This window comes from Oncorhynchus keta, chromosome 2 (assembly GCF_023373465.1).
Source record: "Oncorhynchus keta strain PuntledgeMale-10-30-2019 chromosome 2, Oket_V2, whole genome shotgun sequence".
NCBI lineage: Eukaryota > Metazoa > Chordata > Actinopteri > Salmoniformes > Salmonidae > Oncorhynchus > Oncorhynchus keta.
This window is the reverse complement of record NC_068422.1, coordinates 26,931,310-26,953,520: the sequence shown is the minus strand read 5'-3', so window position 1 is coordinate 26,953,520 and position 22,211 is coordinate 26,931,310. Positions and strand designations below refer to the sequence as shown.

General features: G+C 42.2%; 1 protein-coding gene across 1 annotated transcript in view; it reads left to right on the top strand.

Moving 5' to 3' along the window:
* Positions 1-22,211, top strand: part of loxl4 (lysyl oxidase-like 4) — a 58,364-nt gene that overhangs the window by 7,503 nt on the left and 28,650 nt on the right. Inside the window, exons 5-7 of the mRNA XM_052474621.1 lie at positions 18,367-18,405; positions 18,684-18,897; positions 19,216-19,393. Coding sequence (XP_052330581.1) covers positions 18,367-18,405; positions 18,684-18,897; positions 19,216-19,393 — 431 coding nt within the window. The remainder of the gene's footprint in view (positions 1-18,366; positions 18,406-18,683; positions 18,898-19,215; positions 19,394-22,211) is intronic.

The following is a 22,211-nucleotide window of genomic DNA, read 5'->3' as shown; positions in this document are numbered from 1 at the left end:
GATTCCGGATAGCACTAACCTTTCTCAGTCACTCAACTGCACATCCTCTGACTCTGTGGAAAACAGTGGTTTCAGGATGGTTTGATTCATAAACGAGGGAGGACCACACATTAGCATGACTATTTCTGTCCCATTATGAAGGAAAGTCCTCTGTCCAGACCTACTTGGACATCCTACTGTAATTATTTCCTGAAAGTTTTGTCCTGTGCGACTCAAAGTTGAGACATTCATTCTCCGTATGGGCTGCAACTACTGTGGCGAGCTGTGTGTGTCAGTGTGTGTTTGTGTGTGTTCGTGTGTGTTCTATACTCCAGGTGTTAGAATCCTGTAACTGTTTAAAGAGAGCTACTGTTTTAGCCAGTTAATTTCCTCACTAGACATTTTCCTGTCATGCTACGTGAAAGTGAGTGGAGTTTCAAGACCGGACTGGTCAATTTTCATGTTGTAAAATATTTGATTGGTCTGTTTGCCTGTCAACCAGTTTTTATGTGCCAGATGTTTCAATTACATCATTATATCTTTAGCTCGTGTTTGTATAAGGGGTGGGAATGGGCGGGGTCTAATAAAATGACTACACCAGCTTTTAGAATGAAGGGAGATCATCATATAAATATAACACTGGCTGTTTAATGACTGCAAAGACTCACCATGTTACACCTGGTACGGCTCCTCTTACTCATGTGGCAACCTAAACCAATAGGTCCAAGTAGACTACGCCACCTTCTGTTTAATGAGGGGAAGGACATGAACCTTAAAGAATGGCCTTTTGGTCAACTAAATTGATGTGCGGACAATATTAGCATTACATGTAAGTCAGTTTTTACCATCTGAATGTGCTAATCGGAGAAATGTAATGGCTATTCCTACTTTGTTTTATTGTCCTAATAAGTTTAATCAGATCTTTGTATTGAAACTCCGTGTGATTTTAAATGCAGAAAAGGTTTGAGATTTTTACATCTTAACATTCATAGTTTATTACCTAAAATGGATAATGTCAAGATCTGAGCCTCTCAGGCAAACCCTGATATTTGTATTCTTTCTGAAAGTTGGTTAACTGATAAAACCTGGTCTCTGAGGATGCTATGGATGGTTACAATGTGTTTAGGGCTGATAAGAAAGGCAAAGGTGGTGGTGTTGCTATTCACCCAAATATTCTTCTTTCTGTGTCTCTTTTAAAGGTTACCTCTAGTCCTAAACACTTTTAATTGTTGGCTTTAAGTCTTCAGTTGGGTTCAAACAAAAAAAGAACAGTTACAGGAATCTATCCTCTGCCAAGAAGTGTGCACTAAACGAACTCACTGATTTAATTGCCATTTTTACTACCCAAGAGGTGTTGATCACTGGAGAGTTTAATCTTGCATGGGGAACGCAGGAGGCAGGATTGTAAAGGATTTCTGTACTAATCAAAATTTGTCCCAGCTGATTACAAAGCCTACTCGTCCAAACTTAAAGGACCCTACAAAATCGATTTTGATTTACCCCATATTTACAAATACTCCAGATAAATATGCTGGGACTGGGGTTTTTGCTTTGGATATTAGTGACCACTCACTCATTGTATGTGTCAGGGATATACAGATGCCAAGATCCAACCCTTCTGAGCATAAACTAGTATAAAACTAGTTAAAAAAGCCAAATCTGATGATTATATTAATACACTATATAAATGTATAGGGAACCCAGGTACATTTTGGAAAGCTGTAACATCACTGAAGGGTTGTGTCTCCTTTTCTCTACCCCAATGCATTCATTTAGATTGTGGCCCTATTACTGACTAAATGCATCATAAATGCATTTAGTCACCATTTTATCTCTGCAGGCTATACATTAGAATGTATCTCAAGCCAGCTCTAGAAAAGAGTAGGTTGGATGTTGATGGTGAAAATCTATTGAATGATACTGAAAATGCTGGTCAGGAGTTTTCTTTTCGGAAATTCACTGATAAAGATGCCCTGGATGCTTTGCTAACATTAGACAACAACAAAAAACCACAGGGGCTGATCATTTGGAACCTGTTCTGTTTAAGCATCCAGCTCCCTTTATTACTGGCTCAGTAGCCCACATTTTTTTATTTAACATTGTTATCAGGAAGTATTCCAAAAGCATGGAAATCCGCTTATGTGCTGCCACTTCATAAGGGATACAAATGATCTTGACAACTATCGCCCCGTTTCAAGATTCTTGAATCATTGGTTAATGTACAACTTTGTTTATTTTTTATCTGATAATTGTATTTTTAATATAAACCAATCAGGGTTTAGGCCTGGGCATAGTAGTACCACAGCAACCACGCTAGTTGTTAATGATCTTGTCAATGCCTTGGATGCTAAAAAGAGCTGTCAAAGTCATTCAACACTGTTGATAATTCTGTTTCGCTGAAGAAGTTACCAAAATCTGGCCTGGGATATACAGCCTGTTTATGGTTTCAGAATTATCTTAGCGACAGAACTCAGGCCATCTTGATAGATGGGGTAAAATCTGAATTTCTTGAGATTCAAAAAGGTGTTCCTCAGGGTTAAATTTTGGGTCCATTATTGTTCACCTTGTATATTAATGACATTGGAAACTCTGTTAATACTTGTAACATTCATCTCTATGCAGATGACACAGTTTTGTATTCCTGTGCCACCTCAGTGTAGCAGGCCATTCGTGAACTTCAGCATGACATCGATTCAATTCAGAAATCACTTAGTTCTTAAATATGTGTTAAATACAAGTAAAACCAAGCTCATGCTGTTCTCTAGGTCACAAAATGTTGACCCTGAGGATTTGCATATTTGCGCTACAAATGGAGCCCAAATTGAGCTTGTTTCTCAATATACTGTAGGTACCTGGGTGTCTGGATTGATGACAAGTCTACCAACCTTGCCAGCAGGCTTTCCAGCTAATATAGTTAGACAAGCAAGCTACTCTAACTTGATTGATAGCCTGAAAGAGGTTCTTGGTAGCTAGTTATTTATATATATAATAAATACAATTACAGGATAAATATGAGGGGGCACAGTGATCGGTATGAGCTTTTTTAAGTGCTGGCTACATGCACCTGGACTGGCTCCCTTTTCCCTCCCTCCCATCCGGCTTCTGAATTGCAGAGCTCCACTCACAACCCCAGAACAGCAGTGTGTGTTACTTCTCTCAAATACTCCATGCTACTCAATGACTCACTCATTCCTTCCTTCACCCCTATGGGCAATTATGACTGAATGGTCTTGAGAATGTCAGCTGTGTGGGGACTGTAGGTGTTGTCAGCCAGGTCAACACTGCATCAGGCCTGGATACCACAGTAAAGTTTCCATTTTTTTTGTCAACAGTGGTGGAAAAAGTACCCAATTGTCATACTTTAATAAAAATTAAAGACACCTTAATAGAAAGTGTGAAAGTCACCCTATAAAATACTACTTGAGTAAAAGTCTAAAAGTATTTTGTTCTAAATATACTTAAGTATCCAAAGTAAATGTAATTGCTAAAATATACTAAAGTATCAAAAGAAAGACCATACCAGACCAGAGCATATGGCTCCTGTCCCTTCCTGGCTTCAAATTCCTTATATTAAGCAAACCAGGTGGCACCATTTTCTTGTTTTTTAAATTCACGGATAGCCAGGGGCACACTTCAGCATTCAGACATCATTTACAAACGAAGCATGTGTGTTTAGTGGGTCTGTCAGATCAGAGGCAGTAGGGGTGACCAGGGATGTTCTCTTGAGAAGTAGGTGAATTAGACAATTTTCCTGTCCTGCTTAGCATTCAAAATATAAATAATACTTATAGGTGTCAGGGAAAATGTATGGATAAAAAGTACATTATTTCTTTTTTAATGTACTGAAGTAAAAGCTGTCAAAAATATAAATTGTGAAGTACAGATACAAAAAAAACTGCTTAAGTAGTACTTTAAAGTATACTGAACAAAAAATATAAATGCAACATGCAACATTTTCATTGATTTTACTGAGTTAAAGATCATATGAGGAAATCAGTTAATTGAAATAAATTCAATAGTACCTTATCTGTAGATTTCACATGACTGGGAATAACGCTATATACGTGGTCTGCGGTTGTGAGGCCGGATGGACGTACTGCCACATTCTCTAAAACGAAGTTGGCAGCAACGTATGCTAAAGAAATGAACATTCAATTATCTGGTAACTGCTTTGGTCGACATTCTTGTTGTCAGCATGCCAATTGCATGCTCCCTCGAAACTTGTGACATCTTTGGCATTGTGTTGTGTGACAAAACTGCACATTCTAGAGTGGCTTTTTATTATCCCCAGCAGAAGGTGCACCTGTGTAATGATCATGCTAATAAGTCAGCTTCTTGATATGCCACACCTGTCAGGTGAATGGATTATCTTGGAAAAGGAGAAATGCTCACTAACAGTGATGTAAACAAATGTGCGCACAAAATTTGAAAGAAATAAGGTTTTTGTGCTTATGGAACATTACTGTTTTTTATTTATTTCAGCTCATGAAACATGGGACCAACACTTTACATGTTGTGTTTATATTTGTGTTCTGTATATTTTTACTTAAGTACTTCACACCACTGATTGTCACGTGCACAAGTACAGTGAAATGCATTTCTTAATTTCTGCCTAAACAGAACAGCAGATGAAAGATAGAGAAGAGGATAGATGGGGTAGTTATTGCTTTCGCAGTATTCCTTGAATGAAGTTGAGTCTGACTACGCATCAAGGAGAGGGAGGAAGGGGGAGAGGGAGTGGTGAGTGAAGAGGACAAGATTGGTGTAGCCTGAAGGACTTGGCCTGAAGCCTTCACAGGCAGCTGACTTCTGTTGGCATCTTGTTTTATAACCTCTGAGGTCAAAGGAACAGCAACACCAAGGCTTTCAAGAAAAGAAAGAGAAAGTAAGGAATAAAGAAGAAAAAAACTAAGAGAGGTCGATATATTCAGGAACATTTCTTTGCCCGGTTTTGACAAGTGCATGCGAGTCCAATGGCCTTGTCTTGCCTATTACTTAATAAAACTGCATTCGCTATATCATAGACATACTATTTAGAACATATGGTTTTGTTAAAATGTATGCAGTTAGCAACAAGTATGAACATACTAGACTCACCCATAGTGAGAATGCGTCATCTAATGCGTAATTGTGTTGTTTCCCGCCATTCGTTCATTGAGGTACAGTGTGTCCCCCTATCTCATTATCAGCTGACAACAGTTGTTGTCAAACACAGGTGGATCTGAAAAGATGACTCTCTTCCTCAATAGTGTGCAGTGAATTGTACCAGAGAGGAAGAGATGAAGCATGATGATTTACTCCGCCCAAAATCTATCAGCGTGAGATAAGCCCTTTTTTTGTATGGAGGTCTATGAGGGAGCTTCGAATTACGTGAGGCTTCTTTGATCGAATATACGTTTCGTAATGTTTATGCCGTTACAAATGATATAAGGACTGATATAAGTGGATGCACGTGCATTCCGGCAACTTTTAGAAAACTAGTTAGCTGTGCCTGTGTATCTGCTCTCTCATTGGCTATAATAGTCCCACCTGATCTCGCCTGCCTTCAATCATTGAGGACATGTATTTCCATTGTTAGAGTTCTCACTCGGCTGTCTTATCGATATAATAGATCATCTTTGATTCTACTGCATGAAAAGTAAAAGTGAGTATGACAACCTGGTATTTAAAGCATGCACATTTTTCAAAATGTCACAGTCTACTATAAAACATTTTATTTCGCATACCCAAAATGCCTACTTGTACAGGTATTCGGATATGGCCATTGTCTTTTCAAAGTTCAAACCACTGGTTTGTTTTTTCATCAGTAGGCCTCTGTTGCATTCTGATTTTACTAAATTAAATGAAATTTTTGATGGCATTTGGTGGCTATCTGTTTTGATTCAGTTCTGTCTTTGTGTCCTAGGGTTGACCTGATGTTGGGTTCACAAATGGGAGAAAAACTGACAACAAAAAGGGACATTCTCATTGGCAAAACTCCCATCTGTTTCAAAGGATTTTCTTTCATTTCCTTCCTACTGAACAGTCCCCAAGTGTTTGTATGCCTTTTGGTCCAGCTGATGAAAGCTTTAGACCTGTCATCACATTACTCTGATATGACCTAGAACGGCTAGATCGTTTTTCACCTCATTACAGTTATACATGTTTAAAGTCTATATAGTTATTAAAGGCCAGTTTTGCTCTATTACATTTTTTAAAAATAGATTTTATTAGTATTTTAGCCCTGGTTGGTTGATAATTGTAAGACATAACAGTTTTTATGAATAGCCCAATATCCCACATCCTAAGATTGTGTGATTGAGTGTCTGATGGTTGGTTGACTGAAATGGCTTAAAAGTGCAGTCTGCAACTTTCATTATTTTCTTTCTTCAAACACGGTTTTCTAAGAAGCTAAATAAAAATAGCACTTATTTAACTTGAAATGAAAGTTATAGACTGTACCTTTAATTAACTGAGCAGAGCCCAGTATGGATTGGCATGACCTGGCATGGATTGACATATATACCAGACAGTCTCTGGTCCATTCTTAGAAAGCCCAGACCAGACCAGAGCATATGGCTCCTGTCCCCTCCTGGCTCCTGTCCCGTCCTGGCTTCTGTCCATCTCTCCTGGTCTGGATGAGACTCTGAAGATGTTGTAATTATAGGTTGGCAGGAGTAAGGCTCTTCAGGATTTCTGCCCTGCCTGCCGCCAGAGAAAAAGCGTCCCAATTATAGCTGTGTGTGTGTCCGTTGATGTGTGTGTGTGTATACATGCATCCTTTGTGCGTGTGTGTGTGTCTGTGTATGTACAGTATGTATGTGTGCATCATTTGTGTGTCTGTGCAAGTATGTTTGCATGCGTGCATTGTAAATGTGTGAGTGAAGAAGAGTGTGTAGGGCAGGGACTGAGCCACTGATGCTATCCAATTATAGTTTGGGCGTGAGATAAGCCTACTTTGGCCCGCTGTGTCAGCAATGTCTGTTTCTCTCTGTCACCCTGGAGATTTGAGGACCTACAACCACCATTTTGTTTAATTGCACTTCAGCTCAGCTCTCCCTAAGATCGGGGGTATCATTTTCCTTAGGGTGACATTTTGTGTGTCCGATTCAGTCTTGGCTGTGTCTCAGATCTAAGCAATCTGAGTGATCCTAAGTGAGCTCGTCTCTAATTTATATGGCCAACTTTTAATTTATGTAGGCCTGTGTATTGCGGCTGTGCTTTATGTGGTTGTGGAGAAGCGATGAACCCTGGTGCTCAGCCCAAGTTGTAATTTAAATAGCTTTTTGTTTTGATGGGTATGTCATACTGCATTCGTTGTGTAAGATATCATCCTAGCCAAGGAGGAGCTCATAGGCTGTCATCTCTGATTCCATGGAAAAAGTTCATCCTGATATGATAGGAGGACAAAGACTATGCAACTCTGTAACTTCACCTTTGCAACTGAAAACTGTGCTTAGATCGGTGGTTCCCAACAACCACTACCCTGACAAAGCCTTTGGTGTTTAAAGTGGTTGTTATTAATATTCAGGGTTCAAACAGTACTCCTTCTTTTGGCTGGTAAGGGAGGGAGATACGGTAGCTTCCTAGGAGTAAGAGGAGAGAGAGAGATAAAGAGAGAGGGATGAAGTGAAAGAGAGAGGGGGAGGGAAGAGAGAGCTAGAGAAAGTGGCAAAGCAGTAAGGCAGTCAGGAAAGTAAGGGAGTGTGACGGTGTTGGAAAACAGAAACAGCAGGGTGACTGTTGTCATTTAGCAACAGGGGTAGGTCCCCCTATCGTTAGCCTCTTTCTCTCTTGCTCTCACCCTTGCTCTCCCTCTCCCTGTGGGTTGGTAAATGAGGGGTGGAGGCCTCGAACACACTGATTATTCAGGCAGACTGGGGCTCTTGAGAGGTTAAACACATTTAAACACACACCATTACTGAGTCAGAGGTGTAGTCTAGGAACAGTAAATCTGTTTTCTCAACCTGATTCGACCTGTTCATACTGTGTGTTATACAAGTGTTCACAATATACACACTAGTTAGCTGGCTAACATCTGCACAATCATTACAGAGAAAGAAGGATTCGTGCAATCGTTTTGTGTACTGTAGAGAGAGCTCGCCATAAATACCTACAAAGACAGAAGAAGTAGCATGAATAAAGTTAGAAAAGTTAGAATAATAAACTGTGTTTATTATGCTCACACCTGTACGATACCACACTCTCGATACCCCTGAACAAAATGTTGTGGTACCACCATTCTGATACCCAGCCCAGACTAGGTTTGGGGACTTCGGCATCCAGTAACTTGCCCCCATTGACCCGAGCCACTTGTGAGCCCTATTGTCACAGTAAATACTTGGGGAGTAGGGCCCCACTGAGCCACCACTGTCGCCTTCATACTTTTCCCCACAGACAGGATAGTACAGCAGGTCAGATGCAGCACAAAATCAACCGTAGCCTGGGATTTCGTTGAGAAGCTCTGAAACCGGCTTCCCTGCCTCCATGGTCTTATTCAGCTCCTGCAACAAATCAGTATCATACATCAGCAGCATTGTGACCACATTCAATGAACGAGCTGCCACATCCTCAGCCTGGTACACTTTGTCCATCTGATCTGCCAAGAACCGGCACAGTTTATTCGAAAGCACCGTGTTTGGATTTACCCCCTTGTTAGGGGTGTGCTTACGAGCACTGCCTCCTCCATACCCTCTATATTCATGATTTTGTCTGGTAGCACCAGCCTGGCTGAATGAGGGAATCTTAGGTTGCCTTTAGCTTATCTGTGAAATCTTTAAATGGGGGTTAGTGATTCTTCACCACTGCAGGAACAGGAGGTAAATACTAGTGATGCTACGTTTGATACCGGAGCTCAGAGGCATGTGTCAAAATCGCTAAGCAGCTAACTTTGAAGCAGAGTGCAGATGCGTGTAACATTTTATCTGAATTACATCACCAATGACATCCAAAGAATCATTTGATTGCGTGCTTTTTCAAAACGTGTGTTAGAAAATGCTAGATTCCACTGATTTCACTGTGGTGCCGGTGCTTTCTTTGATTCTAAGCTGCTTTCAAACACCAACCTCTACTGCACATATCAAAGCTGCAGGCTTAAGTTAAATCGAGACTTGGCTTCCTCTATTGTAATTGCTCCTCTTTCACCCCAGCTGCCAAACTAACCCTGATTCAGATGACCACCCTACCCATGCTAGATTATGGAGACGTAATTTAAGGATAGGCAAGTAAGGGTGCTCTTGAGCGGCTAGATGTGCTTTACCTTCACCATGTGCTGTACCAATGCTCCTTATAGGACACATCACTGCACTCTATACTCTTCTGTAAACTGGTTATGTCCATATACCCATCGCAACACCCACTGGTTGATGCCTATTTATAAAACCCTCTTAGGCCACACTCCCCCTTATCTGAGATATCTACTGCAGCCCTCATCCTCCACATACAACACCTGTTCTGCCAGTCACATTCTGTTAAAGGTCCCCAAAGCACACACATCCCTGGGTCGCTCGTCTTTTCAGTTCGCTGCAGCTAGCGACTGGAACGAGCTGTAACAAACACTCAAACTGGACAATTATATCTCAATATCTTCATTCAAAGACTCAATCATGCACTCTTACTGACCGTTGTGACTGCTTCGCGTGATGTATTGTTCTCTCTGCCTTCTTGCCATTTGTGCTGTTGTCTGTGCTCAATAATGTTTGTACCATGTTTTGTTCTGCTACCATGTTGTGTTGCTACCATGCTGTGTTGTCATGTGTTGCTGCTATGCTATGTTGTAGTCTTAGGTCTCTCTTTCTGTAGTTTTGTGTTGTGTCTGTTGTCATGATGTGTGTTTTGTCCTATATTTTTACTTAATTTATTTGTATTTTTAATCCCAGTACCTGTCCCGGCAGGAGGCATTTTGCCTTTTGGTAGGCGGTCATTGTAAATCATATTTTTTTCTTAACTGACTTGTCTAGTTTAATAAAGGTGAAATAGAAAAAAATGTAAAAAATAAATAAATACTGGACACCTTAGTTACAAATATAGTTAGGATTTTGTACAGTGTTTTTCACCAGACCGGTAGTTTAGCAGGTAGAGTAGGGAACTATGGAACTTTTAGGGATGTGAGGTTATGAGTTCAAATCCTTTTGAAAACATACTATTTTGAAAATGTTCTATGTGAAGCCACACTTTCTGCACGGTTGTTCAAATAATGCTTTATTTAGTGTAGTATAAGCTTGTGTCTGCCTCTTAAACTGACAGTCCTTGAAATCGGACAGACTTTTTAAAATATATATCTTTAGATTACTCATTTTAAATGAACACTGCAACTTTACAAATTAATGAATTGCAAATCGCTATTTTTTTATTTCACCTTTATTTAACCAGGTAGGCTAGTTGAGAACAAGTTGTCATTTACAACTGGGACCTGGCCAAGATAAAGCAAAGCAGTTAGAAACAAACAACAACACAGAGTTACACATAGAATAAACAAACATACAATCAATAATACAGTAGAAAAATCCATATACAGAATGTTCAAATGAGGTAGGATAAGAGAGATAAGGCAATACATAGGCCATGGTGGCAAAGTAATTATAATATAGCAATTAAACACTGGAATGGTAGGATGTGCAGAAGATGAACGTGCAAGTTGAGATACTGGGGTGCAAAGGAGCAAGATAAATAAATAAATACAGTATTGGGATGAGGTAGATTGGATGGGCTATTTACAGATGAGCTATGTACAGGTGCAGTGATATGTGAGCTGCTCTGACAGCTGGTGCTTAAAGCTAGTGAGGGAGGTAAGAGTCTCTAGCTTCAGAGATTTTTGCAGTTCGTTCCAGTCATTGGCAGCAGAGAACTGGAAGGAGAGGCGGCCAAAGGAAGAATTGGCTTTGGGGGTGACCAGTGAGGTGTACCTGCTGGAGCGCGTGCTACAGGTGGGTGCTGCTATGGTGACCAGTGAGCTGAGATAAGGCGGGGCTTTACCTAGCAGAAACTTGTAGATGACCTGGAGCCAGTGGGTTTGGCGACGAGTATGAAGTGAGGGACAGCCAACGAGATCATACAGGTCACAGTGGTGGGTAGTATATGGGGTTTGGTAACAAAACGGATGGCACTGTGATAGACTGCATCCAATTTGTTGAGCAGAGTGTTGGAGGCTATTTTGTAAATTACATCGCAGAGGATCGGTAGGATGGTCAGTTTTACGAGGGTATGTTCGGCAGCATGAGTGAAGGATGCTATGTTGCGAAATAGGAAGCCGATTCTAGATTTAATTTTTGATTGGAGATGTTTAATGTGAGTCTGGAAGAAGAGTTTACAGTCTAACCAGATACCTAGGTATTTGTAGTTGTCCACATATTCTAAGTCAGCACCATCCAGAGTAGTGATGCTGAACGGGCGGGCAGGTGCGGGTTGAAGAGCATGCATTTAGTTTTACTTGCATTTAAGAGCAGCTGGAGGCCACGGAAGGAGAGTTGTTTGGTATTGAAGCTCATCTGGAGGTTAGTTAACACAGTGTCCCACGAAGGGCCAGAGGTATACAGAATGGTGTCGTCTGCGTGGAGGTGGATCAAAGAATCACTAGCAGCGAGAGCGACATCATTGATGTATACAGAGAAGAGAGTCGGCCCAAGAATTGAACCCTGTGGCACCCCCATAGAGATTGCCACAGGTCCGGACAACAGCCCTCCGATTTGACATACTGAGCTCTATCGGAGAAGTAGTTGGTGAACCAAGCGAGGCAATCATTTGAGAAACCAAGGCTGTTGAGTCTGCCAATAAGAATGTTGTGATTGACAGAGTCGAAAGCCTTAGCCAGGTCGAAGAATACGGCCGCACAGTAATGTCTCTTATCGATGGTGTTATGATATCGTTTAGGACTCTGAGCGTGGCTGAGGTCCACCCATGACCAGCTCTGAAACCAGATTGCGTAGCGGACAAGGTACGGTGAGATTCGAAATGGTCGGTACTCTGTTTGTTAACTTGGCTATCAAAGACCTTAGAAAGGCAGAGTAGAATACATTTGGGTCTGTAGCAGTTTGAGTCTAGAGTGTCTCCCCTTTGAAGAGGGGGATGACCGCGGCAGCTTTCCAATCTATGGGAATCTCAGATTATATGAAAGAGAGGTTGAACAGGCCAGTAATAGTGGTTGCAATAATTTCGGGAGATAATTTTATTAAGAGAGGGTCCAGATTGTCTAGCCTGGCTGATTTGTAGGGGTCCAGATTTTGCAGCTCTTTCAGAACATAAGCTATCTGGATTTAGGTGAGTTGCTGTAGGGAGCGCAGCGCTGTTGACCGGGGTAGGTGTAGCCAGGTGGAAAGCATGGCCAGCCGTAGAAAAATGTTTATTGAAAATCTCAATTATTGTGGATTATTGGTAGTGACAGTGTTTCCTAGCCTCAGTGCAGTGGGCAGCTGGGAGCAGGTGCTCTTATTCTCCTTGGACCTTACAGTGTCCCAGAAGTTTCTTGAGTTTGTACTATAGGATGCAAATTTCTGTTTGAAAAAGCTAGCCCTAGCTTTCCTAACTGCCTGTGTATATTTGTTCGTAACTTCCCTAAAAAGTTTCATATTCGATGCTAATGCAGAACGCCACATGATGTGTTTGTGCTGGTCAAGGGCAGACAGGTCTGGATTGAACCAAGGGCTATATATATTCCTAGTTCTACATTGTTTGAATGGAGCATGCTTATTTAAGATGATGAGGAAGGCACTTTTAAAGAATAGCCAGGCATCCTCTACTAACGGGATGAGGTCAATGTCATTCCTGAATACCCCGGCCAGGTCAATTAGAAAGGCCTGTTCGCAGAAGTGTTTAAGGGAGCATTTGACAGTGATGACCACAGATCCATTATGGATGCAGGCAATGAGGCAGTGATCGCTGAGATCTTGGTTGAAAACATCAGAGTTGTATTTGGAGGGCGAGTTAGTTAGGATGATATCTATGAGGGTGCCCGTGTTTACAGATTTGGGGTTGTACCTGGTAGGTTCATTGATCATTTGTGTGAGATTGAGGGCATCAATATTAGATTGTAGGATGGTGTTAAGCATGTCCCAGTTTAGGTCACCTAGCCTCACGAGCTCAGAAGATAGATGGGGAGCAATCAATTCACATATGGTTTCCAGGGCACAGCTGGGGGCAGAGGGTGGTCTATAGCAAGCGGCAATGGTGAGAGACTTGTTTCTGGAAAGGGGAATTTTTAGAAGTAGAGCTCGAATTGTTTTGGTACAGACCTGGATAGTAAGATAGAACTCTGCAGGCTATCTCTGCAGTAGATTGCAACACCGACACCTTTGACAGAAAATGTTATAGTTAGGGATGGAAATTTCGGTGGTTTTGGTGGTTTTCCTAAGCCAGGATTCAGACATGGCTAAGACTTCCGGGTTGGCAGATGAAAAAGCTAACTTAGGGAGCAGGCTTCTAATATTAACATGCATTAACCCAAGGCTTTTACGGTTACAGAAGTCAACAAATGAGAGCACCTGGGGAATAGGAGTGGAGATAGGCACTGCAGGTCTTGGATTACATTTACATTTTTTACATTTAAGTCATTTAGCAGACGCTCTTATCCAGAGCGACTTACAAATTGGTGCATTCACCTTATGACATCCAGTAGAACAGTCACTTTACAATAGTGCATCTAAATCTTAAAGAGGGGGGGGGGGTGAGAAGGATTACTTATCCTATCCTAGGTATTCCTTAAAGAGGTGGGGTTTCAGGTGTCTCCGGAAGGTGGTGATTGACTCCGCTGTCCTGGCGTCGTGAGGGAGTTTGTTCCACCATTGGGGGGCCAGAGCAGCGAACAGTTTTGACTGGGCTGAGCGGGAACTGTACTTCCTCAGTGGTAGGGAGGCGAGCAGGCCAGAGGTGGATGAACGCAGTGCCCTTGTTTGGGTGTAGGGCCTGATCAGAGCCTGGAGGTACTGAGGTGCCGTTCCCCTCACAGCTCCGTAGGCAAGCACCATGGTCTTGTAGCGGATGCGAGCTTCAACTGGAAGCCAGTGGAGAGAGCGGAGGAGCGGGGTGACGTGAGAGAACTTGGGAAGGTTGAACACCAGACGGGCTGCAGCGTTCTGGATGAGTTGTAGGGGTTTAATGGCACAGGCAGGAGCCCAGCCAACAGCGAGTTGCAGTAATCCAGACGGGAGATGACAAGTGCCTGGATTAGGACCTGCGCCGCTTCCTGTGTGAGGCAGGGTCGTACTCTGCGGATGTTGTAGAGCATGAACCTACAGGAACGGGCCACCGCCTTGATGTTAGTTGAGAACGACAGGGTGTTGTCCAGGATCACGCCAAGGTTCTTAGCGCTCTGGGAGGAGGACACAATGGAGTTGTCAACCGTGATGGCGAGATCATGGAACGGGCAGTCCTTCCCTGGGAGGAAGAGCAGCTCCGTCTTGCCGAGGTTCAGCTTGAGGTGGTGATCTGTCATCCACACTGATATGTCTGCCAGACATGCAGAGATGCGATTCGCCACCTGGTCATCAGAAGGGGGAAAGGAGAAGATTAATTGTGTGTCGTCTGCATAGCAGGAACAGAAGAGAAGTAGGATAAGGGTATGGCTAAAGGCTAAAAGAACTGGCCGTCTAGCACGTTCGGGAAAACAGAGAGTAAAGGGAGCAGGTTTCTGGGCACGATACCATAGATTCAAGGCATAATATACAGATAAAGGTATGGTAGGAAGAGAGTACATTGGAGGTAAACCTAGGCATTGAGTAATGAAGAGAGAGATATAGTCTCTAGAGACGTTTAAACCAGGTGATGTCATCGGGTATGTGGGAGGTGGAACAACGTGGTTGGTTAAGGCATATTGAGCAGGGCTATAGGCTCTACAGTGAAATAACACAGTAATCACTACCCAGGACAGTAATGGACAAGGCATAGTGATATTAGGGAGAGGCATGCGTAGCCAAGTGATCGTATGGGTCCAGTGAGTGGTTGGGCTGGCTGGGGACACTGCGATTCAGACAGTTAGCAGGCCGGTGAAGCAAGCTAGCGGTTAGCAGGCCGGGGCTAGCCAGCTAGCATAAGGGCCATAGAGGGACGTTGCAATGGGGGAAAGTCTGTTTTTGCCTCCTCCTGTGGAGACGTCGATAGACCAGTAGTGGGATTAATAGGGTTCCAAGTAGCAGAGGGGTCCAAGTCCAATTGGCAAAATGGGTATAGTGGTCCAAGAAACTGGCCGGTGGATTTCTGTCAACTTGTCTCATATGTTCATTCAACTAGAAATTGTTATTTGGGCATTTTACCAACAAAAAGAGGCTGTGAGACTAGTTACACACAGCACTTAAAAAAACAAAGTTTTCAACTTACATATTTCACGCACATGATTACATTGTGAATGCTCATTTGTACAGTAATTATTTTTCAACATGTCCTCACCTGGGATTTGAACATACAACCTCTATGTTCATGGCATTCAGATCTTCCTGAAACATCTCCATGTCTGTGTCAATTATCTGTTAATCTGACTACTCTCCCATCATTATTTGAGTTACTTATTTCAGCAATTTTTTGCTTTTCTGCATAGTTGACTGATGTTGATGGGGTATATTACTCTGTTTTAATGTTACTCCTTAATCACTATGATAAATAACATAGTTATTTGCTTTGAAGTGCAAAGTGTAACACAGGTAAAATCAGTCATTTACACAGACATGTTGGCATTGCAGGAAGATTGGAATGCCATGGACCAAGAGGTTGTGAGTTAAAATCCCAGGTGACTACATATTGAATATGAATTACTGTATAAATAAGCATGCATAATATAACCATGTGTGTCAAATATGTAAGTTGAAAACATTGTATGTTAAAAGCACTGTTCTCAAGTTGGAGCTAAGTTTGGAAAACTAAGCTTTTTTTAGTTCAATCAATACTTGGACCAAAATGTTGAATAAAGTAAACCAAAAAAATGGCTGAGGAACCACTTACTTAATAACAATTTGAATCTCTTGATTCCAACATCCTTGTTTGTAGTATGTGACTAGAAAGGCAGAAATGTGTGTTAGTTTCATGATGGAAATCCAAATATCCTGTGTTATCTGTAGATGTATTTGTTTCCCTAAGTGCAACTGACTGAGGTGTGTGTGAGGTCTACCTCAACTCCTGTTTGGCACTCCTGTTGCGGGAACTGAGGGACGGCTGCTTTGATGCTAATCGACCGTGTGTGTGTTGAGAGAGAGAGAGAATCAACAGGGGATTCCTTTTGGGCACGTCTTGGCTATGCCTTTGATGGAGTGTCAGGATTGGACTCTGGCCTAAATGTTTTATGAATCAAAGTTCATTCGGGTCTTTCATTTATTTAGTTTCTCGGACGGCCTGACAAGTTCTTGCGGTTAAAGTGTGCCAACACTGAGTGTTTGTTTGTGTGCATTTGGGGGTTTTGTTTCAACATTTTCCCAGCAATGTCGCTCATAGCTGTTCAAAGTCACATTTGTATATAGCCTATGCATGGTTGGTTAGGTTAAAGAGTTGTTTCAAAATGCCCAGTGTTTATTCTTGAATCCATTCCTAGTGATCCAGTTATTTACAAATGTTGTTGTACCAGCAATGTTCTTATAAGATGCCAAGTAAGAGTGATTTAAGAGTTCTTATTTTGTCATGTTACCAACACCCCAGCAACACCACACCAGGGTCATATTCATTATGGCCAAACGGATACTGTTAGAAAAAAGGGTTCCAAAAGGGTTCTTTGGCTGTCCCCATAGGCGAACCTATTTGGTTCCAGATAGAACCTTTTTGGTTCCAGGTAGAACCATGTTGGGTTCCATGTAGAACCCTATGTGGAAAGATTGTTTACATGGAACCTAAAATGGTTCTACCTGGAACCAAAATGGGTTCTTTAAAGGGTTCTCTTTTTTTTTTTTTTTTTTTTTCTCCTATGGGGCCAGCCAAAGAACCATTTTAGGTTCTAGATAGCACCTTTTTTTCTAACAGTCTAGCAAATTTCTAAACGGAAAACGAAAACAGGTAGTCCATCCCTGTTTCAGTCTGTTTCCTTAGAGTTGTTGCCTAATGAATACAACCCAGTTGTTTGAGCAGACCTATGCCCCCACGTTGTCAACAGAGATCATTGTTTTTCCCTTGAAGCCTGGCTTAGCTGACGGTACTTAACATATGTGGTACATAGGCCTACATTCTGACCACTCATTCTAAACATACACACAGACCTAGACTAGACATTCCTGATGCAAATATCTACACCCCAAAGTAAAGCAGTGAGAGCCAGGACATGGTGGTCAGAGAGAACAGGGAAAAATGAGTTTGTTCTTATTCTAACTATGCCACTCATGGTCACCAAAATACCACCTATGCACACACATGCACGCACACACAAAGATTTACTGTAGCACAACACAGATGGGCCTTTCTGTAGGCGGACATATTTGTCTATGTAAGTGTATTTATACTTGTTGACATCCGTACTGCCAGTATGTCAGGTACAGATGCTTCTAGGACATAACTGGTACTGTCTGTGTCCATGTACACAAACAGCACATGCCCACCAAGGTGGCTTTTGTTTTTGACAATGTGTTTGGCTGTAATTCTGTGTGGCATGGACCATATTAACCAAATGTGAGGCCAGTTTGTGAGGTGTAGGGAATGCTTCACCCATCTGTGTTGTGTGTGGGGGTATAATTTTGTGTGGCATTAACCAAGCACCAGTGGTGGAAAAAGTACCCAATAGTCATACTTGAGTAAAACTAAAGACACTTTGAAAGAAAATGACTCAAGTAAAAGTGAATGTCGCCCAGTAAAATACTACTTCAGAAAAAGTCTAAAGGTAGTACCAAAAGTAAATGTAATGACTAAAATATACTTAAGTATCAAAAGTAAAAGTAAAATTATAACTAATTTCAAATTTCTTTAATTAAGCGAACACGACGGCACGGTTTTCTTGATTTAAATAAATGTACGGATAGCCAGGGGCACTTCAACACTCGGACATCCTTTACAAACGAAGCATTTGTGTTTAGTGAGTCTGCCAGATCAGAGGCAGTAGGGATGACCGGGGATGTTCTCTTGATAAGTGGATGAATTAGACAATTTTCCTGTCCTGCTAAGCATTCAAAATGGAACTAGTGCTTTTGGGTGTCATGGAAAATGTAAGGAGTTAAAGTACATTATTTTCTTTAGGAATGTAGTGCAGTGAAAGTAAAAGTTGTCAAAAATATGAATAGTAAAGTAAAGTACAGACACCCCAAAAAACAAAATTAAGTAGTACTTTAAAGTATTTTTACCTAAGTACTTTATACCACTGCCAAACACATGACACAGTTGTCTTCTACAAACTCTGATTCTGTAGGCAAGATTTAGTCATCTCACCTCACAGGAATAACATGTGTTTCATGAAACCTCAACGAGTAAACAGAAGAGATACTAACATCCTTTCTTAATGTTCCTGTTTCTTCACAGGAAAATCTGGGACGCCAAGGTTGCTGATCCATCCACAAGGTAAGACCTAGTCAATGTTTGAACATCTCAACTAACTACAAATGATTTGTTTCTCCAGATGTTGATCATTTTGTATTATAATGTTCAATTATAAAGCCTTGTGAGTTTTAAATGTGCTTATAATGCATTATGTAGAGTGTTTAAATGAAGTGTTACTGGATAGTTCTTGTCTTGTTCCTCTCCTTCATGGAACTGACATGACAGACGTTAGCTATGCACACGTTATGTGTTATAAAGCGTTATATGACATTTATGACCTCTTCTCTCCCACTTCCTAGGCTGAGCCTCATGGCTCGTAAAAAGGGTTTCTGGGTAGAGAAGGTTCACTGCCTGGGGTCAGAGACCAGCCTATCAGAGTGTCACGCTCAGCTGTCCATTCCACATAGCCCCACCCCCTGTAAGAGTGGGAGACATGCGGTGGCTAGGTGTGTACCGGGACCTCAGTTTGCACGTATGTCATCTGGAAGACCCCAGGCACCCCACCCAATTGTGGTAAGAGACAGGTACACGCACACATAAAAACATAGACACACACACACATAAAAACACAGACACACACACATCATGCAACACTGTGCCAAGAGCCAAGACCTAGACACTTTTCCTGTGTTCTGCGCAAACACAAGATACAAAACATTCTTAGACAATAAGACAGTCTAGTCATACATGATGCTGACAATCTCTGTCTCTCTCTGTCTTTTGTCTCTCTGTCTCTCTGTCTCTCACTCTCTTTCTCTGTCTTTCGGTCTCTCGCTGTCTCTCTCGCTTATTCTGACTCTCTCTCGCTCTTTCTCTCCTTTCCCCCTCTAGCCGGTGCGTCTGAAGGCTGGCCCCAGGCTGGGTGAGGGCCGGGTGGAGGTGCTGAAGGAGGGGAAGTGGGGGACCATTGTAGACCACGTCTGGAACCGCGTCTCAGCTAGCGTGGTGTGCAGGGAGCTCGGCTTCGGAACCGCCAAAGAGGCCCTCACTGGAGCTTACATGGGACAAGGTAGGGTAGGACTCCCTCTCTATCTGTTATTCTCTGTCTTTTTGTCTCTCTGTCTCTCTCTGTCTTATTCTCACTGGCAAGGGAGAAAGTTCACTCCGATTGTGCCACGTGAACATGGAAGTTGTGTTTTTACCAGTTTCTTCCATTTCATCCTGCCCTACAGGGTTCCGGGTCTTAGGCACAGACACCCATGTATATGTCTCTGTACTCTGTGTACCTGAGGCTGTGTGAGATTCCATGTGAGTCAGAGGAACTTTTCCAGCCATGCTTAGGACTTATCTTAGGACTCTACGCTCGTCTGCCACTGAACGGTCTGAGAATGTATTTGTTTGTGAGCCTGAGGGTGCTGATCTGTGGTTCACACACTGTTAGCGGATTTCCCCTCTTCTCCACCATGGTCACTGCAGCTGTATGTGTGTGTGCGTGTGTGTGTTTGTGTATGTGTGTGTGCTTGGGCAGCTGGAGGGCTCAGCGTATATGGCTCAGTTCACAGCCGAAAGCTCCTCAAAGGAATGGAATCAGCAATCTCAGCTCCACCAAGACGTGCACACGCAAACATGCACAACCACAGCTGTGCATTTTTTAAATATATATATTTTTTCCTAATATGCGACAGCCACCAGCTATTCTTACCACCTAGCCACGGGTCTTTCCCTGTCCTAGATGACAAAGTGAAAAAATGTTTTTAGAAAATGTAGCAAATTTATTGAAAATTAAATACATAAATATCTAATAAGTATTCACATCCCTTTCCTATGACATTCAAAATTGAGCTCGGGTGCATCGAATTTACCCATGATCATCCTTCAGATGTCACTACAACTTGGTGGAGTCCACCTGTAACCAATTCAATTGTTTGGACATGATTTAGAAAGAACCCCACCTGTCTATATAAGTCCCACAGTTGACAGTGCATATCAGAGCAGAAACTATATCATGAAGTCCAAGGAACTGTCTCTAGATCTCTGAGATAGAATTGTGATGAGTCATATTATCTGGGGAAGTGTATAAAACAATTTATAGAGTGTTGAACGTTTCCAAGAGCACAGTGGTCTCCATAATTTGTAAATTGAAAAAATATGGAACTACCCAGACTCTGCCCAGAGCTGATCGTCCGACCAAACTGACCAACCGGGCAAGAATTTATGCAGCAGCATACAAGACATTTTGAACTCACCTTGTTGTGCTGTGCTCACTGGAACAGGAAGGGATTGCAACAGTCCTTCTTGTGGGCTCTAGAAGGAGTCCCAAAATCCTGACTTGGATTTCCCAGTTAGAAACTGTTGAAAATCATTTTCCGTATTTTCCCTGTCGGAGCTAGTTTTATCTAAGTTACCAGTTGTCTTGAACTCACAAGTCTGAGATTTTCTAGTTCCGAGTTTCCAGTTGTTTTAAATGCAGCAGAAGTAATTCTGGATGGACAGCATGGACAATTTATTCTAACTTTTGTGGCCCATGGCGTTACCCCCTTTTTCGTGATATCCAATTGGTAGTTACGATCTTGTCTCATCGCTGCAACTCCTCTACGGACTCAGTGAAGGCCGAGAGCCAATCCACACTGCTTCTTGACACACTGCTTGCTTAACACGGAAGATAGTCGCACCAATGTGTTGGAGGAAACACTGATGACCGAAGTCCGAAGTCCGCTAGAGCATGATGAGACAAGAAAATCCCGGACGGCCAAACCCTCCCCTAACCTGGACAATGTTGGGCCAATTGTGCGACGTCTCATGGGTCTCCCGGTCACACCTGGCTGCAGTGGCATATTAGCACTCATTGTTGAATTTGTGATTTCCAACTTGCTGTGTAATGTTTATGTCCAATGGTTGATGAGCACCGATATGTTTTGTCTATAATTTCTCTTCACATGACAAGGATGGAAAAGGATTTGCCAGTAGATTGCCGACGTGACGCATGATGATGACTGCTAGCTAAGATTTTGAAAGTAAGATGTTGACATGATCAGTCCAATCAAAGCTACTTTAGATATAATGTGATTTGATGTCATTTTATCTGTGGCCAATGACCTTGAGCCTTCTTGGATGTGCACTTCTAAAGTCTATGGCAGCACCCAATGAGCTTGAATTTTATTTAGCTCTGTGACGTAGTTTCCCGATGAGTGTGAGAACACTGAGCCAATCACGGCACAAATAGAGGACATTACCAACCCCTACGCTCCGTATTTTCCGCTGGCTGCCCCACCATCATAGAAAGCACTGAGGTAGGCTGAAACACCAGCATTTTGGAGCTGCCTATTTTCTTTAGCTATACAGGTGCCCCACCTGCCCTGAATGACGCATAGCCACTGTTCTTCACTCCTGGTTCTAGAGAGCCTTAGGAGTGGGGAACATTGTAGCTCTTAGCATCCTCATCTCTCACTATTCAACAATCTCTGGTATCAATCAGCCTTCTGCACCTATACTGTAGCCTATTATAACCACACCCATCCTAACCTAATCCCCACCACTGCCACATCAAAGTACCCCTGTCCCAGATCTAATGGCTGCTACATACTGTAGCACCCAGCAGTCTGTGCCTGTGTTGTAAGAGTCAAGGCGAAGTGAAAAGCTTTTAATTTTCTCCCAAAATAAGTTCATATTTCCCCCTGATACAACCACTGGGCTGCTGCTTCAGTAACACCCAGTGTGTGGGTGTGAATGCTTACAATGTCTGTGTTAAGTCCTAGACCTGCCTGTAGCATTACTATGTTACGTGCAGCTCTAGTCTCCTAGGCTGTCATATCAAATGACAGGTTAAATTTAATAGTTTATTCCTATCGCCCTGCTTTAAATGCAAGTCCCTAACTATATCCTGATTG